At 37.7% G+C, this 14,876-nt stretch overlaps 1 protein-coding gene across 1 annotated transcript in view; it reads right to left on the bottom strand.

Annotated features, from left to right (window-relative positions):
• Nucleotides 1-1,864: 1,864 nt before the first annotated feature.
• Nucleotides 1,865-14,876, bottom strand: part of LOC126418512 (chromatin modification-related protein MEAF6) — a 54,594-nt gene continuing 41,582 nt past the window's right edge. The window contains exons 3-4 of the mRNA XM_050085311.1: nt 9,342-9,378; nt 1,865-3,230 (exon numbers count right to left, since the gene is read on the bottom strand). Of these exons, the coding sequence (XP_049941268.1) occupies nt 2,839-3,230; nt 9,342-9,378 (429 nt within the window). The 3' untranslated portion in view covers nt 1,865-2,838. The remainder of the gene's footprint in view (nt 3,231-9,341; nt 9,379-14,876) is intronic.

The raw sequence follows: 14,876 nt of genomic DNA, 5'->3' as shown, positions 1-14,876 counted from the left end.
CTGTATACTCTTTGCACTACTAGTGCCATGTGATTGAAATGTCACAGTCAATACTATATCGAGCACTTTGGTATATCAGGAAATCTCAAACCTGTTAAGAGTACGGGTACCGCTTCCCCTACCTACACTTCAGAATTCTTCAAATGAATCTGTACCCCGCCTTAATAACCCAAGTTTTGTCTGTAAATATAAGATGACCCCAATATCAATCTGTTAAACACAATAAAAGTGTTGACCTCAGCAGCAATAATTTAATATGCAAATACAAGACAACCTCATAGTTTTCGAATGATGAATTTGGGAAAAAGCTTCGTCTTTGTAGCCGAGTAAATATGGTAATGCCATGGCAATCAGCTCTGCCCTGGAGGAGTTATTATTTGCAATTTACATCTTATACACTTGAGAGAGTAATTCATTGACTGAGTAAAGTAGCTACATACCTAGCATTAGTTGTGCTTTAACAGTGGAGTGCAGGTGAGATACAACAGTGTTCAACATTTGTTGATGTATGAGAGGAAGTAGATCAACTTTTTCTATTTATTCTTCACTTAGGCTATTTCATTTGTCAACTTAGTGTCATATTGCACTTCATAACTGCAGAGAAATATGAATGATGTATAAGGCCACAAAACTAAGGGAAAAAGGCAAACTGGCATACACCACAGTATAAAAAAAATAACACGTTATTAACCAAGTGCAGATTATTTTTAGTTATTATTGTACTTTAGTGTTAGACCAATAATCTCCAGCCCATGTATTTTTGCTCTGATGAAATAGTATAGTCATTGACAGTAATAACTTGGACATTCTATGAGCTGGATTCTTTATAAGATGGTCCAAACATTGCTGAAAAATTTGCTTTTGCATTTACTTCTGGCATCACTTAGCAAAAAATGGCACACCCACCTTACAGGAATCATTCTTACAGTAAATTCTTCATATACCATATTCTTTCTTCTGTTATCCTATGTTGTCTGTTTTTTTGTATACCTTCAGTCAAGAGAAGTACTGTACGCCCATTTCTTGACTGTCGCAAAACTTCACCAAATATGGATGTGTTTCTTTTGGCATCAAAACAAAGAATTTCACAGTTGCTTTTAAATACCACAACACTTGTCATGAACACATGCAGATGGTGGGCAACACACAACTTGGCACTCGGTAAAAATAAAAAGCTAACAGATGGAACAGGCCAGCAAACAACTGAACCCCCAATGATGACCTAATTTTATTTATGCTTTCTACAACGTTTCTGACAGTTTAAAACTGTTAGTGCTGGTGCCTGACGATGCAATGTGACCCTCATGGCTATTGTTGTATTACTTAAGTATCATTCTGCAAGAGACCAGTTATCAGTTTTAAAATTGGGTCTCATGCAAATGGAAGCTGTAAGGGCAAGGTAGAGGTAGGCACAGTAGCTATGTGGATGAACAGCATACCGAGACATCTCAAGTGTATAGCAGTGCCCACTAGTTACAAACATTACTCTGCCTGAAATGCTTTTTTATACATTTTTTTCTGACTTTCTATTTCACAAGCCATTGTTTGTTATAATACGAAACAAATTGTCTCTGGAATTAAAATTTCTCTTTACAAAACAACTGAGTGCCTTTCGATAATAGTGAGAAACTTCAACAAAGCATGAACAGTATTAGCCAGGAATGATTTTCCCCACAAGGTAATTGCAAAAAGGAATCGAAAGAACCAAGTTAAGTGAATATATTAGAATAAAATTTATAATATTTAGTGGTGGTATTAGACTTCACTAACTTTATTTCAGGCTTTTAACCAATTGATGTACTTAACAATAACTACATCAATTTCTTTAGACTTCTTGAAAGAGTGTAATATATAAAACTTGAATTTATTTAATACCAGTCATTTTCATGTCACAAAATGATAAAATTTTAAAAGAAGAGTTCTATTTGTGTAAGTACCCAATTCATGAAAAGTATTAATCACAAATATGTTATTAACAATATAATTCAGGATAATTTCAGGTAGGGTTCTCACAGCTCTTTAGTAACATATTAAATTATAATATACTATATGTATCTAAATTTAACGATACAGCACACTGAAAACTATGAACTCAATATTTACGTTGGTATGTTGTCACTATAAAAGTAGAAATATTTAACAATGTACACTAATTCAGCGTATATCTATGTACATTTGAAGTTTCTTTATTGTGAACAATAGAGGCACACTGGCACTCACGTAAAACACAATTTCATAACATTTTACAATGATTTTGATAGATCTGATTGCGTCAATAAGAGTAAACATAGCTATGTTCGAATCATGTAAATAAAATTCAGTTAAACAAGAACATAAAATACGGCATAAGTACTTTTTCTTTTCCCTAGAAATGGATATCACATGCTTGTACCTGACTGCTAGCTAAAATCTAATGTCGCATTTCAGCCGCATTCAGTAATGTCACATACTCTACAGTTACAACTCTCTGGCATATCCTGTACTACACAATTAATAATTAACCCATTTCTCACTGTGGAAGTATTCTATACTAATTATTACAGCAAAGAATTTTAAATTCATTTAGTAGCTCTTGATATCCATTTGAATGCAGTTAGTAGTGGCTCTAAATCCCAGTTTCAAATTATTTCTTCATTGTCAGAAAATAATTTTAATTTCAATCTGTGTTGTTGATAAGAGAGACAAATAACAATAGATCCGAGTGCTAGAAACAGATTTTGAGCAGGTGTACAAATGTGCACCTGCTGTACTCTTTCGTCAACTGTGATGACCCAGAAGCCCAGTTACTTTCATCTCATCACAGATGTTTAGTCTCTCTCAGTCCTCCTCATCAGCCTGTCATCGGTGACGTGCTTTCTTTGCAACTGGTTTCTTGGCAGATGTGTTCCCAGAACTGGCAGCATTGACAGAACTTGTGCTGCTCACTGTAGTTCCTCCAACTGCTGGAGTTTTGTTAGGAGCTGGACGATTCTCTTTGCTGGCAGCTGAACTATCCTTTGCTGGTGTACTTGGACGATCCCTCTCTCCTGAAGGAGTCGATCGGCCATTGACTGCAGCTACCGATGTACTTGTAGGTGTCACAGGTGACGCACTTGCAGTTACGGCGGGAGATGGCACACTCACTACTGAAGGGGCACTGGTTGCAACAGTAGCCTTCCCGGATTCTTTTCCTGCTACATTGTCCTCACTACCACTGTTTCCTGTCTGAGATTCTGTTTCACTGTTGCGATCTGAAAAAAAAAAAAAGCCTTTATAGCTTCTTGACAATAATGAATTTCTTGTATATTTACATTATACAGCACTTTCCTTCAAGAAAAACAGCAGTAACAGAAACAGAAAAATTCATACATAACTAAATAAAACAAAATGTAAGTTATATTCTGATGCATGTGCACAATTTTAATGACGAGTGTAGTTACGATTTTTGAACATTCACTCAAAGAATGGTGATATACTGTCATTCACAGTGTAAAACATGTGACATTTCACGTTTTCAAATGAATTTGTTGCCAGATCACTTTGTTTAAATCCCACAATATTTTCTTAAAGTAGCAGCCAGAAATTTTTAAATTGTTGTTGCTGGAGACTGTCTGAAAATGTTGGGTAGTTGTCTCAATAATAAATGAACTGGCAGCAGAGTTATCAACCCTATATGTAAATGAGGAATGTATTAGAAAGTCATTAGATCAAATTTCAACACTTGTGAAAGCAACCTAGTTAGTCTCTAACTGTAGTTGAATGATCTATTATAGACAGGATTTTTTTTGAGGTTTTAGGCTTTCAACTGCATAGTACCTCATCAGCCTCCCAGTCAATTCTCAGGTTATGGCTCTCTAATACCTACAAAATGGCCAAAAAATCAAATAGATTAAAAAGAAAAAAGAATCATGCCCTGGCACTACCCCAATATTTCATACTAGTGCCTATATTTTTGTGGAATTCATTTTTTACTCTTTTAAATACACAAAGTAATATTTTTAAACAAGCAGTTAGAAAAAACTTGTTTGTGAAGGACTTTCTTTGACCTGCACTGGCATGTAACATCTCGATTGTTGGGAGAGATAAACGTGTCACAATGAATTACTGGTATTTTAAAAGGCATGTTCTTTTTAAAAATGTTTGAAGAAGACTGAAAAAAATTCCATGGAATGTAAGGTCATCCACTTAAAATGCTCGATGATCATATTAGTCAAGCAAAGGTTTTTTTTATGCTTATCAGAGATTAATTGGCAGAAAAACAGCACAGAAATGCAACAACACTGCAATAAAAAAGCTGCAAATGTCTTATACTGTGGTGGAGTACATTATAAGACAGAAAGAAACAACGCATCACAAAGGAATTATTCAACTGGAAGAGATATTTAGATGTGACGTACATGTACTGATGAATTGACAACAGTTTCAGAAAAACTGTACGACCTATTCAAGAGAAAGATGTTCAAAAACAAGTCAATAATGCGCTGACCCATCTCTAGCTCTTATGCAAGCAATTATATTGATTGATAGAGTTGTTGGATGTCCTCCTGAGGGATAATGTGCCAAATCGTCAAAATTCCCAAGTCGGTTGCAGGGATCTGACCATAAAGCTCCAAACATTCTTATTTGGGGAGAAATCTAGTGACACTGCTGGTGAAGGCAGGGTTTGGCAGGCATGAAGACAAGCAGTAGAAACTCTTGCAGTGTGCAGGTGGACATTATTTTGCTGAAATGAAAGCCTAGGATGGGTTGCTTGAAGAGCAACAAAACAGGATATAGTTTATCGTCGACATACCACTGTGCTGTAAATGTACTATGGATGAAACCAAAGGGGTCCTGCTATGAAAAGAAATGGTACCTCCAACCTTCACCCTTGGTTCTCGGACCGTGTGGCAGGTGACAATCAAGCTGGTATCCCACTGCTGTCCGGGGCTCCTCTTGACATCTCTTCAGCCTGGAATCTCATTGACTTCAGTAGAATTGTCTTCAGTGGTGATCCCTGTTTAGGACTGAGCCCCAGGGAACCATGAAGATGTGTGGAGATGCCTTGGACAGTGATGGGATTTCAACCTCACTCTTGCCTGCCATACGGCAACAACAGAAGTGACGGTCTGGGGAGCAATTTCATTTCATGACAGAACCCTTTTGGTTGTAATCCACAGAACCCTTACAGTGTCGCGGTATATTGACGATATTCTATGCTCTGTTTTGTCAACCTTCATGGCAAGTGATCCTGCACTTATATTTCAGCAAGATAATGCCTACATACACAGTGAGAGTTTCTACTGCTTGTCTTTATGCTTCTCAAACCCTACCTTTGCCCAGCTAGGTCACCAGCAATCTTTCCAAATGAGAACAATTGGAGCATTATGGGCAAGGTCCTCCAACCACCTTGGGAGTTTGATGATCTAACATGTCAACTGCACAGAACTTGGCACGATATCTCACAGGAGGACATCCAACAATGCCATCAATCAATGCCCAGCCAAATACCGCTTGTATAAGTGCTGCAGGTGGACCAACACATTACTGGCTTGTTTCTGAACTTCTTTCCCTTGAATAAATCATTCTATTTTTCTGATATCGTAATCATTTGTTTGTCCGTAAACGTACATCACAACTACTGATTTCTGTACCATGCTTTGTGGTGCATCTTTTTTAAGTGCATAATGAAAGACAGGTGACCAATGATCAAATAACAATTGTCCTGCAATGTCTTTTGATTTTCATTAAAATACATGGTACTTGACACTGAAATAACTATCTCTGACATATGGACAAGACTTATCACAAACGGTATTTTTGAACGTTGTGGCACTGGAACCATGGATTTATACCTGGGCAAAAATCCATATGAAATTGATGAAAGAATCAGAGAGAAGTAGTCTCAACTGCAGACAGTGCAGTTGTAGCACCTTTGTGATGACAACAACTTTTTCTCCAAATCTGAGTTCATAAGGAAAACAAAAGGCAACCTACAGAGCAGATAACAATAATCTATCTCAGGAGAAATAAAGGTTAACTGTATAGACAGACAAGCTACCCATTAACATAAAGCTGCTGCAAGCACAAACACAATATCAGGGTGTACATTCCTGGATATTTCTCGGACTTTCCAGTTAAAAATGCGCTTTTCTCTGGGTGAAAATATGCTGTACCCAGGAGTGAAAGTACATTTTCTTCCATGTTAAGTGACATTATACTTTCCCTTGGAGCTGTAAAAATGTATCAATCCTTTGAATGGTAAAGGTTTCTTTAATACACAGCAACATGTACACTGTACATTTTAGTATTACGAAATTATAAATAAAAAGCTGCATCAAACCAGTCTCAGGACTGAAGACCACAACAACAACAACAACAACAAATAGAAAGTCACCAAATACTGCACAGTATTTTCCGAACACAGAACACCAAAGTATAAGAAGTGCGATGCCTATGCTACAACACGGAAACAGAGAAAATAATAGTGCTCCAAGTGGCCGGGCAGTGAACTCTGAATTTGAGAAAATATGGTATGATAATATATATTCTTGTTTTGCAATATACGACTACTAGATGATATCTTTCATAAAAAAAGAGAGAAATTAACTCGCCTTTCACACAGAATACAGGCCATCAAAAATTTTTGTTTTTCTGAGTGTGTTGTCAGGCAGGATCCTAAAAGCACAGCTCAAACTGCAGCAGCTGAATATTTCTAACAAACACGATTGTAAATTTCACTGCTGTGCACCGAACATTTCATGGCTTATCTGGCTGAACACATTCTGTTGAGCACTTCGATTTTTCCATAGAAAAGCCAATTATATGTGTAATTGCTCAAGAACTGGCCTCACAATTTTTTGTTTTAAGGATAATTATACTTTTTGCCATCATTATTGCATAATTTGTCATCTATGAAAGAACTAAAACAAATATCAAAAACGAATCTTGAAGCTGGCTCTTTTTTAGCATGTGCTACCCTTTCAGATATATCAAACAAAAATGTGCCAGTAAAATTTTAAATAATGGCATAAATGGCTGATCCTCAAAGTGTAAAGTTTTGAATGAGAGTCAAACACTTCATGATTTAAGAAATTCACCGCACAATCTCACATCGAACATAATTCATCTTGTGTAAAAGGGAATCTACTTTGAAAGTAATGCTGCTCAAAAAAACATTTGCAATATGTTCCTGTGACCAGTTATAAATATAAAGACTTATGACATCATGCTCATCGAAAGGAATTTTTTTATTTTGAACTGTTGCATAGTCTCTGTCCAAGAGCCTTTTGATATTGACATATGCTTGTTTGAGCACTGTGTTTTGTTGTTGTATATAGCACTTTTTTCTTTGCAACTAAAGTTTTATTTTGGTGTTATTTTCTCATTTATATTTTATTTCTGCAGTATTATTATGCATTAGTGCGTATGTATATTTCTTTGTTAGATTATCATTTCATACCAGCAATATTACAGAAATTTAACTTAAAACTAAAAAATTGAAAAATTCCAGGAATCTTAAAAATTCCCAGGTATTTCCTGGATTTCCCAGTTGACCCGGGGCATATATGGTATTACTGTGACATGCTAATTGTCAGTTATAAGTCCCTCAAGTAAACATACTTTTCAATTGTTGTGCTTGATTTTTTTTTTTTCATTGCTATTAATAATGTTGTAATTTGGAATCTCTCTGACATGATTGTTGTTTCCATCGGTATTTAATTTTTGGCCATGTCCTTTTCAAAGGAACCATTCTGACTTTTGGTTGAAGTGATTTAAGGAAACTAAGGAAAATATTGGATGAGAATTTGAGTCGCCAAACTCCTTAATGAAAGTCCAGTCTTTCATCACTGCATCACACCGGTTGGTATTATTAAAAGTAGATTTGCAATTCAGTAAAACTGAGTAGTGATGAAAATGCTGGAACTCAACAGCCATGATATGAGAAATGCACTAGAAAACAAACTTATGTAATTTACTATTACAGCTTTTACCTAAAAATTGTTGTGTGTCAAAATGGCAATGTGAGATACACAAAAACTCATATTATGGGCAAAAGAAGGGGGCAGGGCAAGTGCTATACTTCATCCATCATGGGGATTGAGAACATCAAAGATTTTTGCCCTGGTCCTGGGAATTCAAAGACCCTACAAACATCACTACATTTGTTCCTCAGACTTGTCCAGGCATGCAGACAAATATGCGAGCAGTTAACATCAGTTTTATTAAAACATTACTACAACTTACTTTTTACGTTTGCATGCAGTAATGTTCATCAACATGGTTTTGATGGATGATGAATGCAATGCATGTTTAGATATAAAAAGATATTTTTTTGTGATACAATTCCAATTTAACAAGTTTCAGATTTTTACTTTACTTTTACTGTGCAACCTTGCTTCTTGCCAAATTTCATGAGTCTAGGTCAGCAGGAAGCACCCTTTATGTTTTGGTGAGTGAGTTTGCAAGTATCAAAATATGTGACATTAATGACTGCGTCTTTTGATTGCACTGATACAAAAGCTTACAATTTTTACACCACCAAGGCATCATAAACCTTAGTACATGACTATATGTGAACTCGATTTGGCAAACTGTTCCAGAGAAAAAGGGTTTTTAACAGTCACACATGACAGACAGACAGACAGACAGAAAGACAGACAAACAGATATACAGACAATGAAGCTATCCTATAAGGATCCCATTTATACAGATTGAAGCCTGAACACTGGAAAACACAGAAAAAAATACAACACTTTAAGGAGATGGGTACTACAATTGCAAAACAAGCAAATTATCTATTAAAATTCCAATTAATTTTCACCTGACTTAGCTACAGCAATAGCAAGATCATGTTTTATTTACATTTTTTAAAACTGAGATCTAATGGAAAAAATCCTTTCATTGACTTTAGCGCTGTTCCTGTGGTTTTCTCTTATAATTTCTCATGTACTCATTATTATTCTAGTAAGCTTCACAGGTGGGATTTTCACATGGTAAATGATACACCTCACTTTATTTATTCACCAAGAGCACACCTTAGGACCCTTACTATAAAAAAATGTGTGCAGGTAAGGAGCTGGAAAGAAGATTCCTGTCTTGGCAGTGTGCTATCACTTTCACTATTCAAATTTGCCTTACAGGCTGACTTTAAGTTATAACTGACCATTGCAACACTGTGATATAAGTTCTGTTAAGGCTGGTAAGTATGGAGTGTCATCACTGGCAAGCTGAAGTTAAGAGTTAGTCATTAAGGCATACTTGGATAGTGAAATTGGCAAGGTACTGCCCAATCTGGCAAACATTTTCAATTTGTAGAAGTATATATTCCACTAAAGAGTAAAAATACATTAACTCAAGACATATCTTGGTCACAAACTTACCTTTATCTTGTCCTTGATCAACTAGCCCACTGACAGCCTGTAAAGATAAGAAGAGAGATGTCACACATTGATTTAATCTTTAAATAATTACTAAATAGAAACAGAATAAACATTCAAAACACCCATAAGGAGACATCAAACTGCAATCTCCTGGGACCTCAATTTGTGCCAGTATTAGGTCAGGAGGGTACAGTGTGAATCCCTTATTTGCCTTATTAAGGATAGATTGTTTCACTTTCATGATGACCATTTCAAGAAATAATGTTATAGAGCACTACATTTTTCAAATGTGAAAGAGAAAGATATGTGCAACACCAAAGAGTTATATTCTAAACTGAACTAAGGTTGGTCAGTCAGCAGTCAGTCTTCACTGATGAAGCACCAGGAGACTATCAAGTCTGTCTGTTTTCAAAGTTTAATTCTTAAATTCTTTGCTATTTTTCGTGCAGTTGCATAACCACAGCTCAGTCAACTGCCAGCCTCCATTAGTGAAGGGCCAGGTGATCAACAAGTCACGTATTTAGTTTTTTCTGTTAGTTTCCACAGTTTAATTTTTAATATTGTAAGATGGGTGGGGTGTGTGCTTGCTGTGTGCAGACACTGGAGGATCTGGCTGCAGTTTGTGAACAGCTGAAGATGCTTATAGCCACAGTCAACTAGCTGCAGGCTGCTGCCAGCCATCTACAGGCTGTTGCCTCACAGTGTGACAGCAGTGAATAAACTGGCACAACACGTGGAACTTGTCACGTATCACTGGTTTTGCCCATGGATTCTGATGTTGGAGCGTCTTCCAGCGGTACCTGTTGCACGGGTGGGGGGTGTCCGCACACAATGCAGGGTGAGTGGCAGGTTGTTTACAGTTGCGTCCCTCGAGGTGGAGAGTCAATATGGAGGCTCGACATCTGGCCTTGCCCATTCACTCTGCGAGTGGACATCTTGTCATTCCTTCAGCAGGGTCCAAGCAGACACATGAGGGGAGGGGTTTGCTAGTTGTCAGGAGCTCCTTTGTTTTAGCCACTTTACGGAGCTCGTTAGGGAAACGGTGTCCAGAGCTTGAAACAATTCCAATGTGCACTCAGCCCATCTGCTCGGAGCCATCGTCTGAGATGTGCACAAAGCTCTGCCTGTAGCTATTGAGGGTGCAATTAATGTGTAAGTTGTTGCTCATGTCAGCACCAATGATGCATTTCTCTTAGGTTTTCAGGCCATCTTCAGTTCCTGCAGGCAGCTTGAAGAAGTGGTGAAGATTGCTGGCCTCATTTGCGGGGTGCAAGCAGAGCTCACACTCTGCAGTACTGTACCCAGAATTGATCAGGGTCCTACGGTTTGCAGCCAAGTGGCGGAGGCTCTGTTGATTTGGTAATTGTCATGGCTGCAGATTTATGGGCCAGTATTATGGGGTGGAGAGTAGTAAGACTCCCCTTAATGGGTCAGGGTGACTACAAAAGAAGCAGTTACTTGAGTAGCACAGTACTTGTGTAGTATTTAGGTTAGGTGATAGTTTGAGGTCCTCTGATGAATGTTTACCAGCCAATACACACAGAGAAAAATCATATCATGTACAAAGTTGAGATATTATGTTCAACAGAAAACTGTCAAAGTATTCATAACAAATTTCCTGAACTTACTGCCCTCCAGGAAAGTAGTTGCACTCAAATTATTCTTGGAAGAGCTGGTAGAAACCCATAGCAGAAAGGTCTGAAATATTTAGTGAGGCATGGAATGTATAGTGTAAAGACAGATTACACACCAGGTCGAAACTGAGTCTGACTGTGAAGTTATTTGGACACAAGAAGCAGGCCTACATGAACTTAATTATTAGATTTTTTACTGGTAACCTGATTCCACGGTAATAGCTGTAGAATCATTCAAGGGAAGCACTTAGCAGTGCGGAAAATTAGTATTAGTATTATTTGGTGGCGACTTTAATGTACTGAGCACAAACTGGGATGTCTATGGAGTCACTGCAGGTAGTACAGACAGAGACAGTCTTGTGAAGTACTTTTGAACACATCTTCTGAAAATGCCTTGCACAACTAGTTAGGCAATCAACACACAATGAAAATATTTTAGAACTTGTAGCTAACAACAAGTCTGACCTTATCAACAGTGTCAGTACAGAGACGGGGACTAAGGATCATGAGGCCATCGTGGTAATGATCGTTGCTGAAGTTAATAAACAAATCAAGAATGTTAGGAGAGTTTTTAGTGTAAAAAAACAGATCAGCAATTGTTAGCAATGAATGGACACCATTTAGTTCCAATATGACTGACATAGAGGAATTATGGATAAAGTTTAAACTGCTTGTAAATGGCGCTCTGGACATGTATGTCATACTAGATGAATGATGGTTTCATAATCCAATTTGAAGAATGTTGAGGGAAAAGAGATTGCTGCACTCTCATTTAAAACAAAAATGTGCAAATCTCGACACGCAAAAGTTAGTAGAATTTCGTGCATCCAACGCGCGAAGTATACAACAATTTCCACAGTCATATCTTAGTAAAAGATCTTGCTGAGAAAAGTTTGGTCATTTGTAAAATCACTAAGTGGGTATAAGACTTGTAGTCAGTCACTCATTGATGTCTGAGGTGGCAATAGGAAACAGCAAAAGCAAAATCGGAATTTTATATTTCACATTTAACGAATCTTTCACACAAGCAGAGCATACAAACATCTATCATTTGACTGCTGCACAGACGCCCAAATACAGGACATAGAAAGAGACATCCCTGGCATAGAGAAGCAACTGAAAGACTTGAAAACAAGTAAGTCACCAGGTATGGATGAAATTCCAATTCGGTTTTACAAAGAGTACTCTGCAGCAATGGGCTCCTTACTTAGCTTGCATTCATTGTGAATCTTTTACCCAGTGCGAAGTCCCAAGTGACTGGAAAAAGCGCAGGTGAATCTTCTATATAAGAAAGGTAAAAGCAAGGGCCACATAACTAAAGACAAAAGTCCTTAAAACGGGTATGCTTGAACACATACTGAGTTCGAATATAATAAATTTCCTTGAGACAGAATGCTTCTGTCCGCAAATCAGCATGAATTTAGAAAGTATCACTTGTGCAATGTCAGCCTGACCTTTTCCCATACAATATCCTACAAGCCATCGCTGGAAAGCAACGGCAGTTTTCATATTCCTAGATTTCCAAAAAATGATTGACACGGTGGTCCACTGCAGAATGCTGATGAAGGTCCAAGTTTATGGATTAGATTCCCAGATATGTGAGTGGCTCAAAGACTTTTTTTAAGTAATAGACCCTAGTACATTGTCCTCTATGGCGTCCCCAGGGAAGTGTGATAGGACTACTCTTACTCTCGATATACATAAATGATCTGACAGACTGGGTGGACAACAGTTAAGGGCTGTTTCTGATGCTGTTGTGGTTAAGGGGTGGTGTCACTGTTAAGTGATGGTAGGAGTAGACAAGGCGACTTACACCCAATTTCCAGTAGTGTAATGAATGGCAGCTTGCTCTAAATGTAGAAAAATGTTATGTGGATGTGAAGGAAAAACAATCCTGTGATGTTCAAATACAGTATTAATAATATGCTGCTTGCTTGACACAGTCACATCAAATAAATATCTAGGTGTAATACTGAAAAGTGACAAGAAATGGAATGAGCATGTCAGATTGGTAGTACAAAAGGCAAATGCTCGATTTCATTTTATTGGGAGAATTTTGGGAAAGTGCAGTTTATCTATAAAGGAAATGGCTTACAGAATGGTAGTGTGGCCCATTCTTGAGTACTGCTAGAGTGTTTGGGATCCCCGTCAGGTTGATTAAAATGAAGGCTCCGAAGCAATTAGGAGGTGCGCTGCTAGATGTGTTACCAGTATGTTTGATCAGCACACAAGTATTACGGAGATGCTTTGTGAATTCAAACTGAAATCCCTGGAGGGAAGATGATGACCTTTTTGTGAGGCATTATTGTGGAAATTTAGAGAACCGGCATTTGAGTCCAAAAAAAATTTAGAACATTTTTTGTTTCATGATCGTCATCATCAACATCATCATCATGTAAAAAATTGTTCTCACTTTCTATGTTGGTTGACTGGTTGTGCAGTAATAAAACACAGAAATAAAACTTTTTCACAATAATGGAAATTCCAGGATGGGGAAAAAAGAGGAAAGGCAAGCACTCGCCTGCAGATTCATGGTTGGTGACACACACACACACACACTCACACACACACACACACACGCACTTAAAATATCTGAAACTGTTACCAGCTTTTGCACTTCACTTTTTATTCCAGTGCAAGTACAAACATTCTCTATCATTTGGGAAGACAGTAGCTGAGACTGATTAGTCACATTCCAATTCTGCTGCCAGGCCACAGTGGCAAATTGTAGTTGAAATTTATGCCCCAGATGAGCTTGACTGTGGCACACCATTACTTCAATAGCTGCTTGTGTCTGTATGTGTGGATGGATATGTGCGTGTGTGCGAGTGTATACCTGTCCTTTTTTCCCCCTAAGGTAAGTCTTTCCGCTCCCGGGATTGGAATGACTCCTTACCCTCTCCCTTAAAACCCACTTCCTTTCGTCTTCCCCTCTCCTTCCCTCTTTCCTGACGAGGCAACAGTTTGTTGCGAAAGCTTGAATTTTGTGTGTATGTTTGTGTGTCTATCGACCTGCCAGCGCTTTTGTTCGGTAAGTCACCTCATCTTTGTTTTTATATATAATTTAAAATATATGTACATACATTTATGGTGCTTTTGTAGTAATTGCCTGGTAAATAGGGCTATAGATAGAGAGATGCTGAATAAAACATATTTGACTGTCAAAAGAGCAATGTGTGATGTCTTCAACGATTACCATAGCAGAATATTGTCAAATGATATTTCACAAAACCCAAAGAAATTCTGGTCGTACGTAAAGGCTGTTAGTAGCACCAATGTTCGTGTCCAGCCCTAGCAAATGAGACAGGAACTGAAATCGAGGGCAGCAAAGCAAAAGCTGGAATGTTTAACTCTGTTTCAAATGTTCCTTTACAAAGAAAACCCAGGACAACTGCTCCAATGAAAGGTGAATGAAATAAGTATTAGTGTCAGTGGTGTTAATACACAGCTGAAATCGTTAAAATTGAATAAAGCTCCAAGGCCCAATGGAATCCCTATCATAATTTGCAGCTCAGATGTTCCCTCTTCTAGTGTAGATCCCTTGAACAAAAGATTGTGTCCAGTAGCTGGAAGAAAGAACAGATAACACCCATCTACAAGGAGGGCAGTAGATGTGATCCACAAAACTTCCATCCAATATCCTTGAATCAGTTTGTTGTAGAATCTTAGAACATGTTCTGAGCTCTAACACAATGAGGTATTTTGAAGAGATTGACCTCCTCCATGCCAACCAGCAAGGAATCCGAAAACACTGATCATATGAAACTCAACTTGTACTGACATACTGAAAGCTTTGGATCAAAGAGTCAGGTAGATGCAATGTTTATTGCTTTCCAAAAAGTATTTGACTCAGTACCACACCTATCGTTATTGTGAAAAGTTTGGTCATATCAAGTAAAAT

The sequence above is a fragment of the Schistocerca serialis genome, chromosome 9 (assembly GCF_023864345.2).
Source record: "Schistocerca serialis cubense isolate TAMUIC-IGC-003099 chromosome 9, iqSchSeri2.2, whole genome shotgun sequence".
Taxonomy (NCBI): domain Eukaryota; kingdom Metazoa; phylum Arthropoda; class Insecta; order Orthoptera; family Acrididae; genus Schistocerca; species Schistocerca serialis.
The sequence above is the reverse complement of the archived record's forward strand: the minus strand, read 5'-3'. Positions and strand labels throughout refer to the sequence as shown.